Source organism: Cygnus atratus, chromosome 5 (genome assembly GCF_013377495.2).
Source record: "Cygnus atratus isolate AKBS03 ecotype Queensland, Australia chromosome 5, CAtr_DNAZoo_HiC_assembly, whole genome shotgun sequence".
Classification (NCBI taxonomy): Eukaryota; Metazoa; Chordata; class Aves; order Anseriformes; family Anatidae; genus Cygnus; species Cygnus atratus.
Window position 1 is genome coordinate 33182743 of NC_066366.1, and position 14360 is coordinate 33197102.

At 61.2% G+C, this 14360-nt stretch overlaps 2 protein-coding genes across 2 annotated transcripts; one reads left to right on the forward strand and one right to left on the reverse strand.

The window, feature by feature from the left end:
• Positions 1 to 2043: 2043 nt before the first annotated feature.
• MAPK8IP1 (mitogen-activated protein kinase 8 interacting protein 1) lies at positions 2044 to 12523 on the forward strand. Its single transcript, XM_035539237.2, has 13 exons — positions 2044 to 2111; positions 3454 to 3559; positions 5560 to 5564; positions 5862 to 6084; positions 7454 to 7535; positions 7724 to 8599; positions 8953 to 9028; positions 9418 to 9590; positions 9776 to 9885; positions 9982 to 10101; positions 10671 to 10741; positions 11016 to 11114; positions 11493 to 12523. The coding sequence occupies exons 1-13, from the start codon at positions 2044 to 2046 to the stop codon at positions 11563 to 11565; spliced, it is 2082 nt and encodes a 693-aa protein (XP_035395130.1). The 3' UTR covers positions 11566 to 12523.
• FREY1 (Frey regulator of sperm-oocyte fusion 1) lies at positions 11849 to 13480 on the reverse strand. The gene is made up of 4 exons (XM_050710763.1): positions 13413 to 13480; positions 13165 to 13232; positions 12880 to 13071; positions 11849 to 11968 (listed from the first exon to the last, which is right to left on the reverse strand). Exons 1-3 carry the CDS (start codon positions 13478 to 13480, stop codon positions 12935 to 12937), a joined length of 273 nt encoding a protein of 90 aa, XP_050566720.1. The 3' UTR covers positions 11849 to 11968; positions 12880 to 12934.
• Positions 13481 to 14360: the final 880 nt, after the last annotated feature.

Below are 14360 nucleotides of genomic sequence, written 5' to 3' on the forward strand. Positions count from 1 at the left end.
GTGGTTTGGAGTGGTCTGAGAAGGGGCAGAGGATGGTGAGGTGAGACCTGCAGGCGGGAGGGCTCTGGAGGTGGCTGTTCACCATGAGAACAGCAACAGCATTTTAGGAGCCAGCAACAAAAACATTCTTCTTGCCCCTCCTCCATGCTGGCCTCCGAAAGCCTCATGTCTGGGGCTGTGCCCAGCTTGGGGGGCAGCACAACCAGGGCGCAGCTGGGTAGAGGGCCCCATGGCCGCCCGTCCTGTTGATCCCATGTCCCCAAGCTCTATCCAAGGGTGGTGGTGGCCCCAGCACGGTGTGGGGGCAGGCACCAGTGGGGCCAAGGGGAAAATGCATCAGCTGGCCGTCTGTCCAGCCTGCCGTGACTCCTCGGTGGCAGAGCCTTGCAGGAGGGGAGACAGGAGCTGTGGTGTCGCTCCTCAGGGAGCCTGGCTGCCTGCAGGAAACCATAATGTCCCACAAGCGACAGCATCTCTGGAGGATGGAGACCTCACCACCTCCTCGGCAAGCTCAAGGGAGTGTTTTCATGCTGAGGCAGAGACCAGCCTCAGTGCTACGGGTTGTCTGTGTGCCTGACTTGTGTCTTTGGGTCTGGGAAGCCTGTGTGGAGGCCTTGGGTTGGGGAGCGAGGTGGGTGACCCTGCTTTTTGTGATGGGGGACCAAAGGTTGGTCTGGTTCTGAGGGAGCCCCAGCAGATGGGTTCGCTGGAGCTCCTGCTGTGCTGTGTTGTCCTGGATAGGCCCCATTGTGGAGCCTCTGACCCCAACCCTCCAAGCCAAGCCCTATGCCTGGTCCCTGCTCCTACAGCCAAACCCTGCAGGCAGGGGCTGCCCCTGCTTGTGCACTCACAGTTTTTGGGTGGCAGCTGGGGGATGCCAGCATTGTCGGGGGGTTGAGAGGTGTCCTCTGGCAGGGGTGCTGTCCTTGTTGGCCTCGGGGCTTTGCTTAGCCTCGTGCCAGCCTCCCTGAAGAGCCCCACACCTTCCTGCAGTGGCACACAGGTGGTACCCACGCTTCTCCTGCTGGCACTCAGGGGAAAGTTGGCCCAAATGTCCCTGTAGGGCCTGCTTGAGCTTTTGTGGACCATGATAGAGCTGATGGGAGTCATAGCTGCTGCTTGTTGCTGGTATTCCTAGCTTCTTTGAGGAGCAGGAGAGAAAGGCAGGGGTGTTCCCGGCATGGAGGGGCAGGGGGTTGAAGGAGAGCCCTCCTTGCCTCCCCTAGCAAGTCCTGGAGCATCCATGTGAGAGGAGGAAGGGGCAGCAGCAACGCGGAGATAGATTTCTTTATTCATTCCATTGAGCCAGGAGGTTTTGAACAGAGCAGATGCCTCCAGGCAGAGCTGGTAGGGAAGATGGAGCCTGGGATACTGTTGTAAGGGAGCCGAGAGACACCAAATACGGCGTCACAAGTGAAACCTGCCAGCGGCACCGAACCAGGGGAGCAGCAGCCGGCGGCAGAGGAGCTCAGCAGTGTGTCCCACGTGGCTCAGGGCTGGCTGAGGCAGCAGCAGGGCCGCGGGGGCAGAAAGCTGACCCCTCTCCAGCGGCGTGAAGCCAAAAGAAAGCCCCGGTGCTCTACAGGAAGGCGTCCCATCACTGTGACAGGGCCCTAATGGGACTCTTCTGTTCCTCCCTGTCTCAGCCAGCGATGGTGCAAGGGCAGGAGAAGGAGCCGGGGTAACCAGATGCCCTGCTGCAGGTGCTGGGGACCGGCTGCTGGAGCGCTACCAGGAGTCGGGCTGGCTGGCTGGCAGGCAGAGGCAGTCAGCATCCCCGGCAGAGAGCAGGGACTTGGCACCGGCTCAGCTGGGGAGGCTATTTTTTTATTTTTCTCCCCCTCCAGGACAGCTGATTCCATCTATTTTTAATGAGCTTGCCCAGGTTGCGCAGTGAGGAGACAGAGCAGCACCGGCAGCCACGGGCTGCACTGGGGCAGTGGGTGCCCAGCGCTCAGCATCCCCCCGCCAACAACTGACCCCAAGCCGGGGTCTGTCTCGGGGTGGGAGTGCGTGCCCCGGGGAAGGGGGGGGTCCTCCTCGATGCAGCTGCCCCTGAGCATGGAGTCGAGCGCCGAAGAGAGCTGGCTGGAAGACCAGTGGGAGAAATGGTAAGGGACCGACTGGGCATGGGGGCGGAGGGGCTGTCCCCAGGGGTGTGCATGGGGACGAGTGACAGCCCCTCGACTGTGGGCACATCGCCCTCTTGCACCGGCGCTGCCGCAGGACAGCAGCAAACTTGGCAGCGAGCGGAGCCCAAAGTTTTCCTGGCTGTGCAGGGAGACGTGCAGCAAATGGGGCCGCCGTGGGCGCGGGAATGTGCGTGTCCGGCAGGATTTTTCAGCAGGGTGAGAGGAGGGAGCTGCCAACATGCGGCGTGGAGATAAAAGGGCTGGCGTGTGTGGGGGGTCACCTCTTCTGCTGCTGGATGCAGGCAGGGATGGTGCTGGATGCCCACGCAGCATCTCCGTCCCCGAGGCAGGGCTGTGCCCAGTCCTGTGCTGGGACCCATGGCTCCTCACTGTGCTTCCACGCCTCGGTGGACAGAGGGAAGGGGCTGATGGTGCCCGGCCCTGGCGACCCGTGTAACCAGAGAAGAAATCGATCCAGGCTTTGAGGGAGGGTTTCGCTGTGAGCATCCTGCTCTGCGTTTCCTCCCCTCCTGCAGGCAGCAGCAGTAGGGCACGTGGGACTCCTCCCAGTGTGGCCCTGCTTCATCTCCTGTAGGGACGCCTCCACTGCATGCCACCCATGTCTGGCAGAGGACTTTTGGGCTGGGCTCTTGTGTTTCCCACCCCGGTAATGAACAGGCACGAGGAGCGTTGCGGTAGCACCACGTAGAAATGTTTTAATGCACGGGAGCCAGGAGCTCCCCGGGGATGCAAGCGAGCACGCGAGGAGCTGGGTAGTCAGCACATTTCCAGCCACTAAAAGGAAATCTCTGCAAACTTTCCAAAGGGAAGTAATGAGCCTGTGGGGCTGACAGCCATGAGGGAGCCATAAAGGGCTCATCGGGGCGGTGAGCGGTGCCGATGGATGCAGGGATGCTGCAGCCACCCCGGGGAGGGAATTTGGCACAGAGGGAACTCGCTGCCCTCTGTACTGCAGGCAGCACCTGGGCTGAGACACCCCTTCCAGCCTGTCTGTGAGGCTCACGTGCTGCTCATGCCACGGCCAGCAGGTTTGTGGTGTGTGCAAGGTCTGCAGGTCTTGATGTGATCACATGCCCCAGCAGGTCCATCCTCCAGCCGTGCCCCACCAGGCCCTTCCCTCCCCATGACCCTGGTGCATGCCCTGCTGGGCCTAGAGATGGTGATGGTGGGCCCAGGGCTGGTGTTGGTGGGCCCAGAGATGGTGATGGTGGTCCCAGAATTGGTGTTGGTGGCCCTGTTTGGGTGTGCCGTCCTGCCCTTTGCACGTGCAGTGCATGACCGCGGTCTCCGCTCCCTCCAGGCTCACCCACGACATCAGCCTCGAGGAGTTTGAGGATGAAGACCTCTCCGAGATCACCGATGAGTGTGGCATCAGCCTGCACTGCAAGGAGAGCCTGGCCGCCCGGGTAAGCACGTGGGGTGGGATACTGCATTGTGTCCATGTGTTTGATGCGGGCTGTGGTCAGGGAGGCGCTGGTGGCCTCCTGCAGCCTCTGATTTGGGGCCATCCCAGGGCAGGAGGAGGCTGCTGGGGCACCAGCACTGAGCCCCACGCCCTGCCCGGTGCCTGCTGCTGGGCGTACTGAGCCTGCTGGGGCGCGAGGCGGAGGCGAGCTGTTCCTAAACAGGGGAGCCGACCGTGCTCAGAAAAAAGCAGCTGCTAAAAATACATACAGATGGTTTAGACGGGATGTGGAGGATTGCCCGAGGAGCAGAACTGAAAGCAGTGGCTGCGAGAGGGTCTTTTCAGCCTGAAATGTCAGCGGTGAGAGCCAGGGAGCTCTCAGGCCCGATGGCGATGGCTCCCGCGAGACGAGAGCTTGCAGGATGTGTCTGGTGAAGCAGCCAGGCCCGGGGGGAGTGTTTTGGCTGGGTCTGGCCACGTGCACGGCGCGGAGGCTGGGAAACCGGGAATAACCCCGGCACGTGAGTGCTGGCTGCATCCCGTGGGGACGCGGCCCTGGCTGAGGGCAGGAGCCAAACTGAAGCCTTGAGCAGAGGGAGCTCCCGAGGGCTGGGCAGGTGGAAAATTCCCCCCCCTGGAGCCGGGAGAGTCTGGAGAAGGCGGCTGCTGGTTGGGGGACCCGGGGTCTGGGCGGGCAAAGATGCCCAGCAGCAAAATGACATTGCAAAGGGAGATACCTTGACAGAGGAGGGGGTTGGTGGGTTTTTTTTGTTGTATTTTTTTTTTGGTCCTGGGAAAACAATGATGACTTCATCACGGGCTATTTTAGCAGCTCTCCAGAAATAGTGGCTCAGGCACACAGCTTGCAAAGTGTGGCTGGCTCCGGCAAGGAGGTTGGGTGCAGCAACGTGGGTCATGGTGGCACAAGTGCAAGGCCCTGGCTTTGGGTTTGGCCTCGGTTTGCTTGCTTTTAAACACAGGGCAGCTTATTCCCAAATTCAGCAAGGTGGGTCCTGGTGAAAGCAGGCTGCAGCTAGCGAAGGCTTGTTGCATCATTCGTGTTCTGGGAGCTGCTGAAACTGTTTAATGCAGGAACAAGAAATAGAAAAAAAAATACCCTTCTTGGAAATACTGGAGAGTGAGAGGAGGAGTGCCCGAAGGAAAAGAGCAGGGATACGCCTGCATTAAACCCGCATGGGCTGATCCTGATCCAGATGCACGAAAAGGCTTGAACCAGCCACAAAGATACAGACGTGGGGAAACAATCACTTTGATTTTACAGCACAATAAGGCTCCTGGAAATGCCGGGCTTCCTCTCGTTACCACCCCTGGCTCAGGGTGACCTGGACCGACTGCAAACACCTGCCCCAGAGGGGTGATGCCAGCAGCGGCACTGTGCCAGGGACCCAGCGCCTGGGCAGGCGGGGAGCAAAGCGGGGCTGGGATGCAGCAGAAAGGCGGCTGCTTCCTCCGGGTGGCTTTGCAAAACTTTCCTCAGACCCTGCCTCTCTTCCCCACCGCCAGCCTTCGGGCTGTGCCAGGCCTCAAGGCTTTTCCACGTGAGGGAAACAAGCAGCATCCGCCGTGTGCCACTCCATTAACACGTACCTGCAGTGGTTGTAGTTCCCTCTCAGCTACTGAATCCTGAATGGCGCTTCACTCCTAGGGCGTACGTTCCTCAAAAACAGGCACTGTTTTGCTCTTCTGCGTCCTTCTGGGACTTTCCCTCCTCTGAGTTCTCCGAGTGATTGCCACAGCTACAGGATTGCCGAGGCAGCATCATTAGCAGTCTAGGCAGAATGTCACCAGCTGACTCGAATACGCCTACCTTAGCTAGGTCTCACCAATTTAGCTGGCATATTCCCCCAGCTCTTCTCCCGTGCCTCTGTTTCCTTGTTAAAATCCAGGTGATTTGCCACAACCGGTGGCATCTGCCACGGGAACCACTGAAATCTTTGTGTTAGGGCCAGCGTAAAAAATGAAGGCGATGACCACTGAAAGCCTTGGTGGTCCGGAGGGGGCGAGCAGAGTGGGCAAACTGGCCGGGCTGAGGCTGGAAATCCTGCCTTTGGTTTGGTGCTGGGGTCAGCGCTCCTGCGGGGTGCCGGGGAGGCAGGTTAGGACCAAGTCCCCCTACGCTGTAGCGGAAGGAGGGAGGGAAGGCCGGCAGCCACGGCGATGGGCACGTGGGGTGGGATGCGCCATCCCCTGCTGCTTTAAAAGGCTGAGGCCAACTGGCACGGCCGTCCTCCGGCCCTCCCAGTCTCCTGACCGAGCCGCTAATCCCGGCAGGGCTGTGTGAGCCGGGCGGGCGGTGCGGCGCGGGCGGCGGGCGGCGGGGAGGGCAGCCGGCTGCAGGCCGAGATGCTGCAGCTCGACCTCATCGACGCCACCGGGGATGCGCCGGCCGAGGAGCAGACGGAGCCCCAGCCGCTGCAGAAAGCCCCCCAGCCCGCCAGCACCGAGAGCTACCGGCCCAAGCGACCCACCACGCTCAACCTCTTCCCGCAGGTGCCTCGCAGCCAGGTGAGAACTGGCCCGGGGGGGTGGGAGGGCGTTTGGGGGCTTTTTCCCCCTGGCTTTTGCCCCTCAGCTTTTGCCCCCTGAGCTTTTTCCCCCCTGCTTTTGCATGGAGGGTTTTCCCAGACGCTGCCGTCCCCATGAGGGGTGATGTTTAGGTGCCCTGCATGCTGCCCCTCTGAGCTGGCCTCCCTGAGCCCCATCCCTCCTGCAAACTTTGCACACCCGCGCAAGGTGTGCCGCTGCACGCAGGGCTATTTTTGCCTTCCTCCTGCCGTCGGCAGTGGCTTCCCTTGCCAAGTAGGAGGATTTTCGTGGCGGTGACGCGCAGCTGAGGAGAGCAAAGCGAGAGGCAGGTGTCCCCGTGGGTGACAGATGGGGAGTAGTCGGAGCTGGGTGTCACCAGCCCGGCACAGGCAGCTGATGCCAGCTCTCTGCCTGAGGCCATGGGTGGGAGGAGGAGGAGGAGGAGGAGGAGGAAGGCACGGAGCCAGGACAATGCCCGCAGGGCAGCTGGCACCGGGGACAAAGGCAGCAGGGATGGGGAGGCGGGGGGAGCTGGCTGGAGCATAATGGACAAGGGGACAGCAGGCAGCCTTGTCCCACCCTGCGCAGGGACCCCGAGGAGCCGGTGGCACGTGGGAGCCACATCCAGCTGGGGGGACGGGGACAGCAAAGGCACCCCCCGGGCAGTTGGTCCCAACCAGTGTCCAGACCTGCGGAGAGGTATTTTTGGGGGGGTGGCGTGTGTGTGTGTGGGGTGCATAGATGGTGGGCTGGGGAGGGGGAGGGTGTGGGGCCACACTGGGAGCCACGGGCATGACCTGAGGTGAGGACATGGGGAACAGGAGCTTTGCAGCACAGGGTCTGATGTGGCTGGCAGCGGGAGCCCGGAGCGAGCAGGGATGGGCACATGGAGCCCGTGTGTGTGCCCCAAGGACAGGACAGGGCACTGGGGATCCCACAAATCTTGGTGGGCTTCAGGGCAGAGGCTTTCTTTGTGTTGGTGGGGAAGCAAAGCGAGCAGGGCAGCTCCCGTGCTGATGGTGATGGCTGCAGGAGAAAACCCCGAGAGTCCCAAGCTTGGTGCTTGAGCAAAAACTAACAGCGTGGAAAACGCCGCTGCTGCTGGGGGAGAAATACCCGCGCTGTGCCCCAGAGCTGCCTGCAAAGCCTGGGAGCAAAGCGTGCCCAGGCGGGTGGGCTGCACCCAGGGACGGGCACGGGCACCGTGGGGAAGCGCTCGGGCGATCCCAGTCAGCGCCCAGGGACCGTGACGGCCCCGGCCGCTGTGCATCGCTGTGGGATGGGGAGGGACGGCTGCCACGTGCTGTTTACTGCCCGGGTGACAAGGCGGCTTTGTTCTCCTCCCCAGGACACCCTGAATAACAACTCCCTGGGGAAAAAGCACAGTTGGCAGGAGCGGGTGTCCCGGTCGTCGTCCCCTCTGAAAACGGGTGAGTCGGGGGACTGGTGGCCAGGGGCCTCGCACCCTTTGGTGGCTCCTGGGAGTTGATCCCCGGCCTGGAGCATGGGGCGAGCAGTGCTGGAGGTTGGGGAAAAATGTCCCCAGTTGGCGCATGTCCAGTTTCAGTCTGGAGCATCCCCGTCGGTGGGAACACCAACGCTGCTCTCCTCCCCGCAGGTGAGCAGACCCCTCCCCACGACCACGTTTGCCTGAGTGATGAGGTCAATCACCAAAACAGCACAACCTCCACCAAAGACCGGGGCACGTCCACGGAGAGCCCGTGCCGGCGCACAGCAGCCACCCAGATGGCGCCCGCCTGCGTCGCCTCGTCCCGGCCCCCCGAGAAGCACCAGGCCACCAGCAGGCCCCCGCCCCACGGAGCCAGCGTGGTGGTGGTGACGACGAGGGGCCCCGAGGCCCACCGGGACCGCATCCGCTACCAGACGGACGTGAGGCTGGAGGCCACGGAGGAGATCTACCTGACGCCCGTGCAGAAGAACTCAGACCCACTGGAGACCGAAAAGCCGTTCCTGTCCCAGTCCAGCGAGAACCGCATGTCCATCAGCTCTGACATCGACACCTCCAGCTATTCCGCCTTGGCAGGGAAAACCAACCCCTCCATCAGCGAGGAGGACGAGGTGCTGGACTATATGTCCTCCCCTGACAAGACGAGCCTGCCCCGGGCCTCCTGTGTGGGTGGGAGCAGTGGCTACCGGCCGGGCCACAACCTTCAGAGAGCGTCGGTGAGTTCGGACACCAGCGCCCTCTCCTACGACTCGGTCAAGTACACTCTGGTGGTGGATGAGAACGTGCAGCTGGAGCTGGTCAGCCTCAAGCAGTGCTACTCGGGCTACAGCGACGAGAGCGACTCAGCCACCGTCTACGACAACTGTGTCTCCTCGCCCTACGAGTCGGCCATCGGCGAGGAGTACGAGGAGGACGCGCTGAAACGCGACTCGGTCTGCCTCTCTGAGGACTCGACGCCCGAGGCGGACATCCACTTCTCCAAGAAGTTCCTCAATGTCTTCATGAGTGGCCGGACACGCTCCTCCAGTGAGTGCTGGGCAGAGGGAGGAGGTGGGGGGGGGGGGGTCTGTGTCCCCAGGCAGCCCTGCAGGTCCCTGGTATAAGCTTGCCTGGTCCAGGGTGCCCTGCAGGGCCTCCAGCAAGATGGAGAAGCTCCAGCAGGTGCTGGCTCCACAGTCTGGGACTTCTTCCCTTGTGGCCAAGGGGTATGGAGGGGCTGGAAAAGCCTCATGAGCTGCAGGCTCACACAGCTGGGGGCATTTCAAGCTGTTTTTTTTGCCTGAGTTAAAGCCACGAGGCATGAGCGAGGGCCGTGTCCTTCTACCTGTGGTGGTGCTGACCCTCAGAGCTGCAACGTGCCCCTCTACCTTCTTCCCCAGGTGCCGAGTCCTTCGGGTTGTTCTCCTGCATGATCAACGGCGAGGAGCAGGAGCAGACCCACCGCGCTGTCTTCAGGTGAGCGCGGGCAGTGTCCCAAGGCCGTCCCCACCCAAACCATGCTGCTTCCAACATGGGGAGCCTGGGGGCCAAGCTGTTGTCCTCAGCTCAGGCGCTGGCTGGGCAATACCTGCCCAGGGGTGAGAGACCCCCCCCAGGGCACTCAGGACCTCTCTGGGGAGCCACGTGAGGGATGCCTGAGGGGATAGATAACCCTGTGTGCGTACCAGGGTCCTGCTGCCCTTTGAGCCTAAATCCACTCAGATCTCCATTCAGCATCCCAGATCTTGGTGAACTACACTTGCTGCCCACCCGTGCTGGCCGCGGGTCCCACGTTGCCCCCGTCCCAGCAGCCTGTGGGTAAGCAGCCCACCAGAGCGGCCGGGTGCCAGTGACTCCCTGCCCAGGTTCGTGCCTCGCCACGCGGACGAGCTGGAGCTGGAGGTGGACGACCCCTTGCTGGTGGAGGTGCAGGCGGAGGATTACTGGTACGAGGCCTACAACATGCGGACAGGTGACCGGGGCATTTTTCCTGCCTACTACGCTATTGAAGTCACCAAGGACCCAGACCACATAACAGGTACCAAGCCCCTGTGATGGTCGGTGATGTTGCTCATCTCTTGCCCATCCAGGCAAGGAATGATGGGGTGGCTCCAGCCGGTGGTGGTGGGGGCTTGTACCCGATGCTCGGCAGGGAACTCTGCAGCTGTGGGAGCATGGCCAAGGCCATCAGAGATGATCCCCGCCACGTGCTCTGTCTTCCAGCTCTGGCCAAGAACAGTGACTGGATGGACCAGTTTCGGGTGAAGTTCCTCGGCTCGGTGCAGGTTCCCTATCACAAGGGCAACGACGTGCTGTGCGCAGCCATGCAGAAGGTAGTGTCCCACCCTGGGTTGAGCCCCTGCAAGGGGCGAGCTGTCCTCACGTGCTGCCCATGAGTGCCAGGCCTTTGTGTCTCTGTCTCCCCGCAGATTGCCACCACGCGCCGCCTTACCGTGCACTTTAACCCACCCTCCAGCTGTGTCCTGGAGATCAGCGTGCGTGGGGTCAAGATTGCTGTGAAATCTGATGACTCCAAGGAGCACAGCAAGGTAGTACCCACTCATCTCATCCCTTCCCTACTTGCTGCTCTTAGCTTGGGAATTAAGGGTCTCCACCCAAATGAGCTCCTTGTTCCATGAGAAACACCATCCAAAGGGTTGTAGGCCCACCATTAGGCCCCCCCAAGCCTGGTGGGACTCCAGTTTTGGGCCGTACCACAGAATGGTGCCCTCACAGCTGCCAAGTGCGTTGTTGTGCTGGGATGCTGCAAGCTGAGCTGCACTCGTAATCCGTCAGCTGCTCCTAAACCTTTCTGCTACTATTTTGAGTGGCGTCCTCCAGATCTGCCCCGTAATCTCTTTAGCTGGGCATTGCAGGCTGCTGCTAAGTGTTCTCCATAAGTAGCCTAGCAAGATGCTGTGTGGAGGCAAGCGAAGCCTTCACAGCAAGCCTTTTGGAAACCTTGCCTTTGGACGGGGTTCTGGATTAGTCCATGGCCATGGGTACCTTGGTGGAGAGCTGAGCTCAGCCTGAGCTCCTGTTTCCAGGGTTGGAGACCAGCTGCCCCGCAGGGCAGGTGGGGAGGAGTGTTGACAAGTCTTTTCTCTGTCCCCCCCAGGTAAACAAGTGTAGCCATTTTTTCCAGCTGAAGAACATTTCCTTTTGTGGATACCATCCAAAGAACAACAAGTGAGTAGCGGGAGGTGTGGGGAAGCTCTCAGTGCCTCAATGCATGGCGGCTTCGCTGCCTTCCTGCCTCCAGCATCCCCATCCTGAGAGCTCCCCTTCCCCTGTAAGCCACAGCTTCATGTGAGGAGCATCCTCTGGATGGGTTTCACATCCCAGACCTGGGACAAGGGAGCTGGTGGCCACTGGGGTTTGGGACCCCCTTTGCCAAAATTGGGCACTGGGGGTACTTGTTCCTGCCTGACAGTCCATTCTCACCCACTCTCTCTGCCCTCAGATATTTTGGGTTCATCACCAAGCACCCTGCTGACCACAGATTTGCCTGCCATGTCTTCGTCTCGGAGGAGTCCACAAAGCCGCTCGCGGAGTCCGTAGGGTGAGTCCAGGCTGGGGCGGGAGGAAGGTGCTCCCTCCTGATAGACAGGAGGAGCAGCACCTGGCTCCTCTTCCCTACAGCGAGGGGACTGGGGCCAGAGCCGGGGCTGACGCTGCTGCGGGCAGCGTGTTCCTGACAGCGCTGGAACAAATCCCGGTGCAAAGCTTTGCAGGCAGATGGCTGAAAGCCATGCGCTGTGTGGAGGCTCGGCCCTGGGATGGAGACCTCGCTCCAGCGGTGCCCCTGGGTGCTAATGCATGAGGCTCCTGGGGCCAGACGGGGTTTGACCTGACAGCAAGGGCGAGAAGGGGAGCAAAACAGGCTCTGTAAGTGCCTCGGGGAGGGCACAGCTGAGCTCTGCTCCATGCTGTGTTGCAGGAGGGCTTTTCAGCAATTCTACAAGGAGTATGTGGAGTACACGTGCCCCACAGAGGACATCTACCTGGAGTAGGGGCTGGCACGGGCGCCTGCTGCACAGCCAAGGCTCGCCCCTTCCCCATCGTGCATGGACAAGAGCTGCTTTGAGACCAGAGGAGGAGCGGGCCCAGGGAACGGCTCCCCGGGGCACCGAGCTGCCTCCTTTCGTGGCTCCCCTTCCTCGGGCTGGGGCTGGGGGGACGGGAGGGGGGAGGGCTGGACAAATCGTGTTTATTGTACAAAATATTTAGTTTATTCTATTGGAGAAGTGCCCACGGGGTGCCCTGCCTGTGAGTGCTGGAGGGGCGGGCAGCAGCCTGCTCCAGCCCTTCCCTGCTGCAGGCTGGGGTGCCAGCATCTCCTCCCTGTGACCGTGGCCCAGCTTCCCGTCACACCCCTCGGGGGGTGACTTTTAACGCAGTGGCAGAGTCGGACTCCTGCAGGATGAAGACACAGCAGCTACAGCCAACAAGAACCACGTGAGAGCTCCTGCCTGGGGAGGGGACATCGCTTCCCTGCCAGGCTCTGGGGACAAGGCTGCTGGGCGGGGAGGACAGAGCCCAGTGGCTCTGCTTTGAGTGCCAGCGAAAGGATGAGCTGAGACAGCTCACCCCTGCCTCTGCCCCCTTTCCTCCTCTCTTATATCCATACCCTGGTGAGAAAGACCCCCCCCGTACCTCTGCAGTGACCACACCGTGGGGAAGGAAGCGTTTCTCTGCCCCTGTCCCCTCTCCCCTCCAGCCGCAGGTGGCAGGGGCAGGGCTGAGCCACCCCACCATGGTGGGTCTCAGCCCCGTGCAGACCAGGGTGCCTGCCAGAAGCGGAGCAGGGAAGGGCTAAAGCCTGCAGGGAGCCACACACATCTCCAGGGAGGTTAAAAACAACAATAACAACAACAAAAACCTTTCCTGGTCCCTGCACCCAGCGGTCTCCGTGCTTCAGCTGGATCTGCTGTGATGGCAACAACTATTAAATATGATGGTTCATGGAGCAGTGCTGCGGTGCTCTTTGTGTCCCACAGCGGTAGGTTTGGGCCCTGGATTCCCCCTTCCTTTGGGGGTGCAGGAGGTGCTCGAGTACCTCAGGTTTCCTCCGAGAGCCCCGGCTGCAGACCTTAGAGGCCAGAGACCACTGTGTGGTTGTGGGATAACTTACCTCTTGCCTTTCCATTTACACTACCAGGAGAACTCTGGCTCTGTTATCTCTATAGTTACCATTATGTAGTTGAAGACAGCAATAACATCCCATCTCAGCCTTCTCTGCTTCAGGCTGAGCAGCCCCAGCTCCTCTAGCCTCACATCCCCTGAGGTATGGCTGGAGACCCCTGTTCCTGCCCCCCAACACCTACCTGTGTGCCCCGCTGTCCTGCAGGAGTATAGGGCCAAGCGGGGGGGGGGGGGGGGTCACAGGTGGGCATCGTAGTAGTACTCCAACAAATCAAGCTCATCACGCTTGGTTTTTCCAGCTCTGCGCAGTCCTGCAGGCCGCTCCCGGGCTGCCCGGGTCCTGAAGCGAGGCTGCTTTGGTTTAATGCCGTAATCTGTGGGTAGGCAGTGGGGTGAGGGCCAGGGAGCTGTCCTTGCCTTCCCTGGAGGGGTGAGTGCACGGGAGGGGGCTGGGGGAAGAGCTGTACCATCCACCAGGCCAAAGTGCTGCTGTGGGTGCTCCAGGAGGGCAGAGAAGTCCTCAGGGACTGAGTAGCTGTGGAAGAAACCCAGAGGTGGGAGTGAGCCGGAGCCCTCCTCCACTCACCCGCGTCGGCACCACCAACAGCAGCCTAGGCCTGCTCCAGGAGCACTGGGGTTGCAGAAGGGGCACCCAGCCCCTGCGGCACCACTGCAGGTACCGGGACAGGGGGGAGAGGAGGAGAAGTGCCCTCACCTCTGGCGCAGGGGCAGAGGGAGCGCAGCCGCCAGCAGCTGGGCGAGCAGCAGGAGCCAGCACCGCATGGCTGGGCCCTGTCACCCACCCCTGTCAGGTTCCGCAGCGAGGTCACAGAGGAGCCACCCGGGTGGCCCCAGACCTTCTCACTCCTCTACCTTCCAGGCTTTACCTTCTTCAGCATCCTCCTTGTTAGAAGCCCAAATGGATGGAGCTGCTCAAGTCACTTTTCCACGCTGCCAGCTGAGGTGGCAACACGGCCGCTAGGCGCTGACAGGCCCCAGGGTCCCCTTGCTGCTGCGCCCCCACCCCCCCACCCCATCGCGGCTGCTGAGACAAGAGGGCTGCGAGCCCTGCATCCTGCCAGCCCCCTGAGGATGGCCCAGGGAGGAACACCTCCCTCACCCACAAGGCCAGCTTACCGCTGGCCAGGCCCAGGCGGCACCCGCTGGCAGGAGGCAGGCTGCTCGGGGGCAGCCCAGTGCCAGAGGCTGGCTGCCCCTCGTTCTGCCCGAGGGAGCAGCCCACGGCAGCTGACAGACCAAACTGATGGCTCACATGTCCCTGAACTATCAGAGCAGGTACAGAAGATGGCCATAGCTGCCTAAGCCTCAGCTGGACCCTTTATTAAGTGCTGCACAGCAGTATTTGCTGAATTAATCTCTCCAGTTCTCTTCTCTGCCCTTGGCCAACCCCCTGAGCACTGGCTGGCAGCCATTCTGCAAACCCTTTTAGCATGTTAGGTGCTAGCACAGCATCCTGCAAACTGTGTCAGGAAACTGGGGGCTGAAGCAGGCACCTGGAGTTACAGATAGTCATAGCTGAGCATACAGGCCAGAGCAAAAAGCCTCTAAGAGAGGATATTAAAACAGAAAGCACATCCCTGAGTAGACAACTGCAAAAGCTGCTCTTTCTGATAGGGACAGACCTGCTGGCAACCAGACTCAG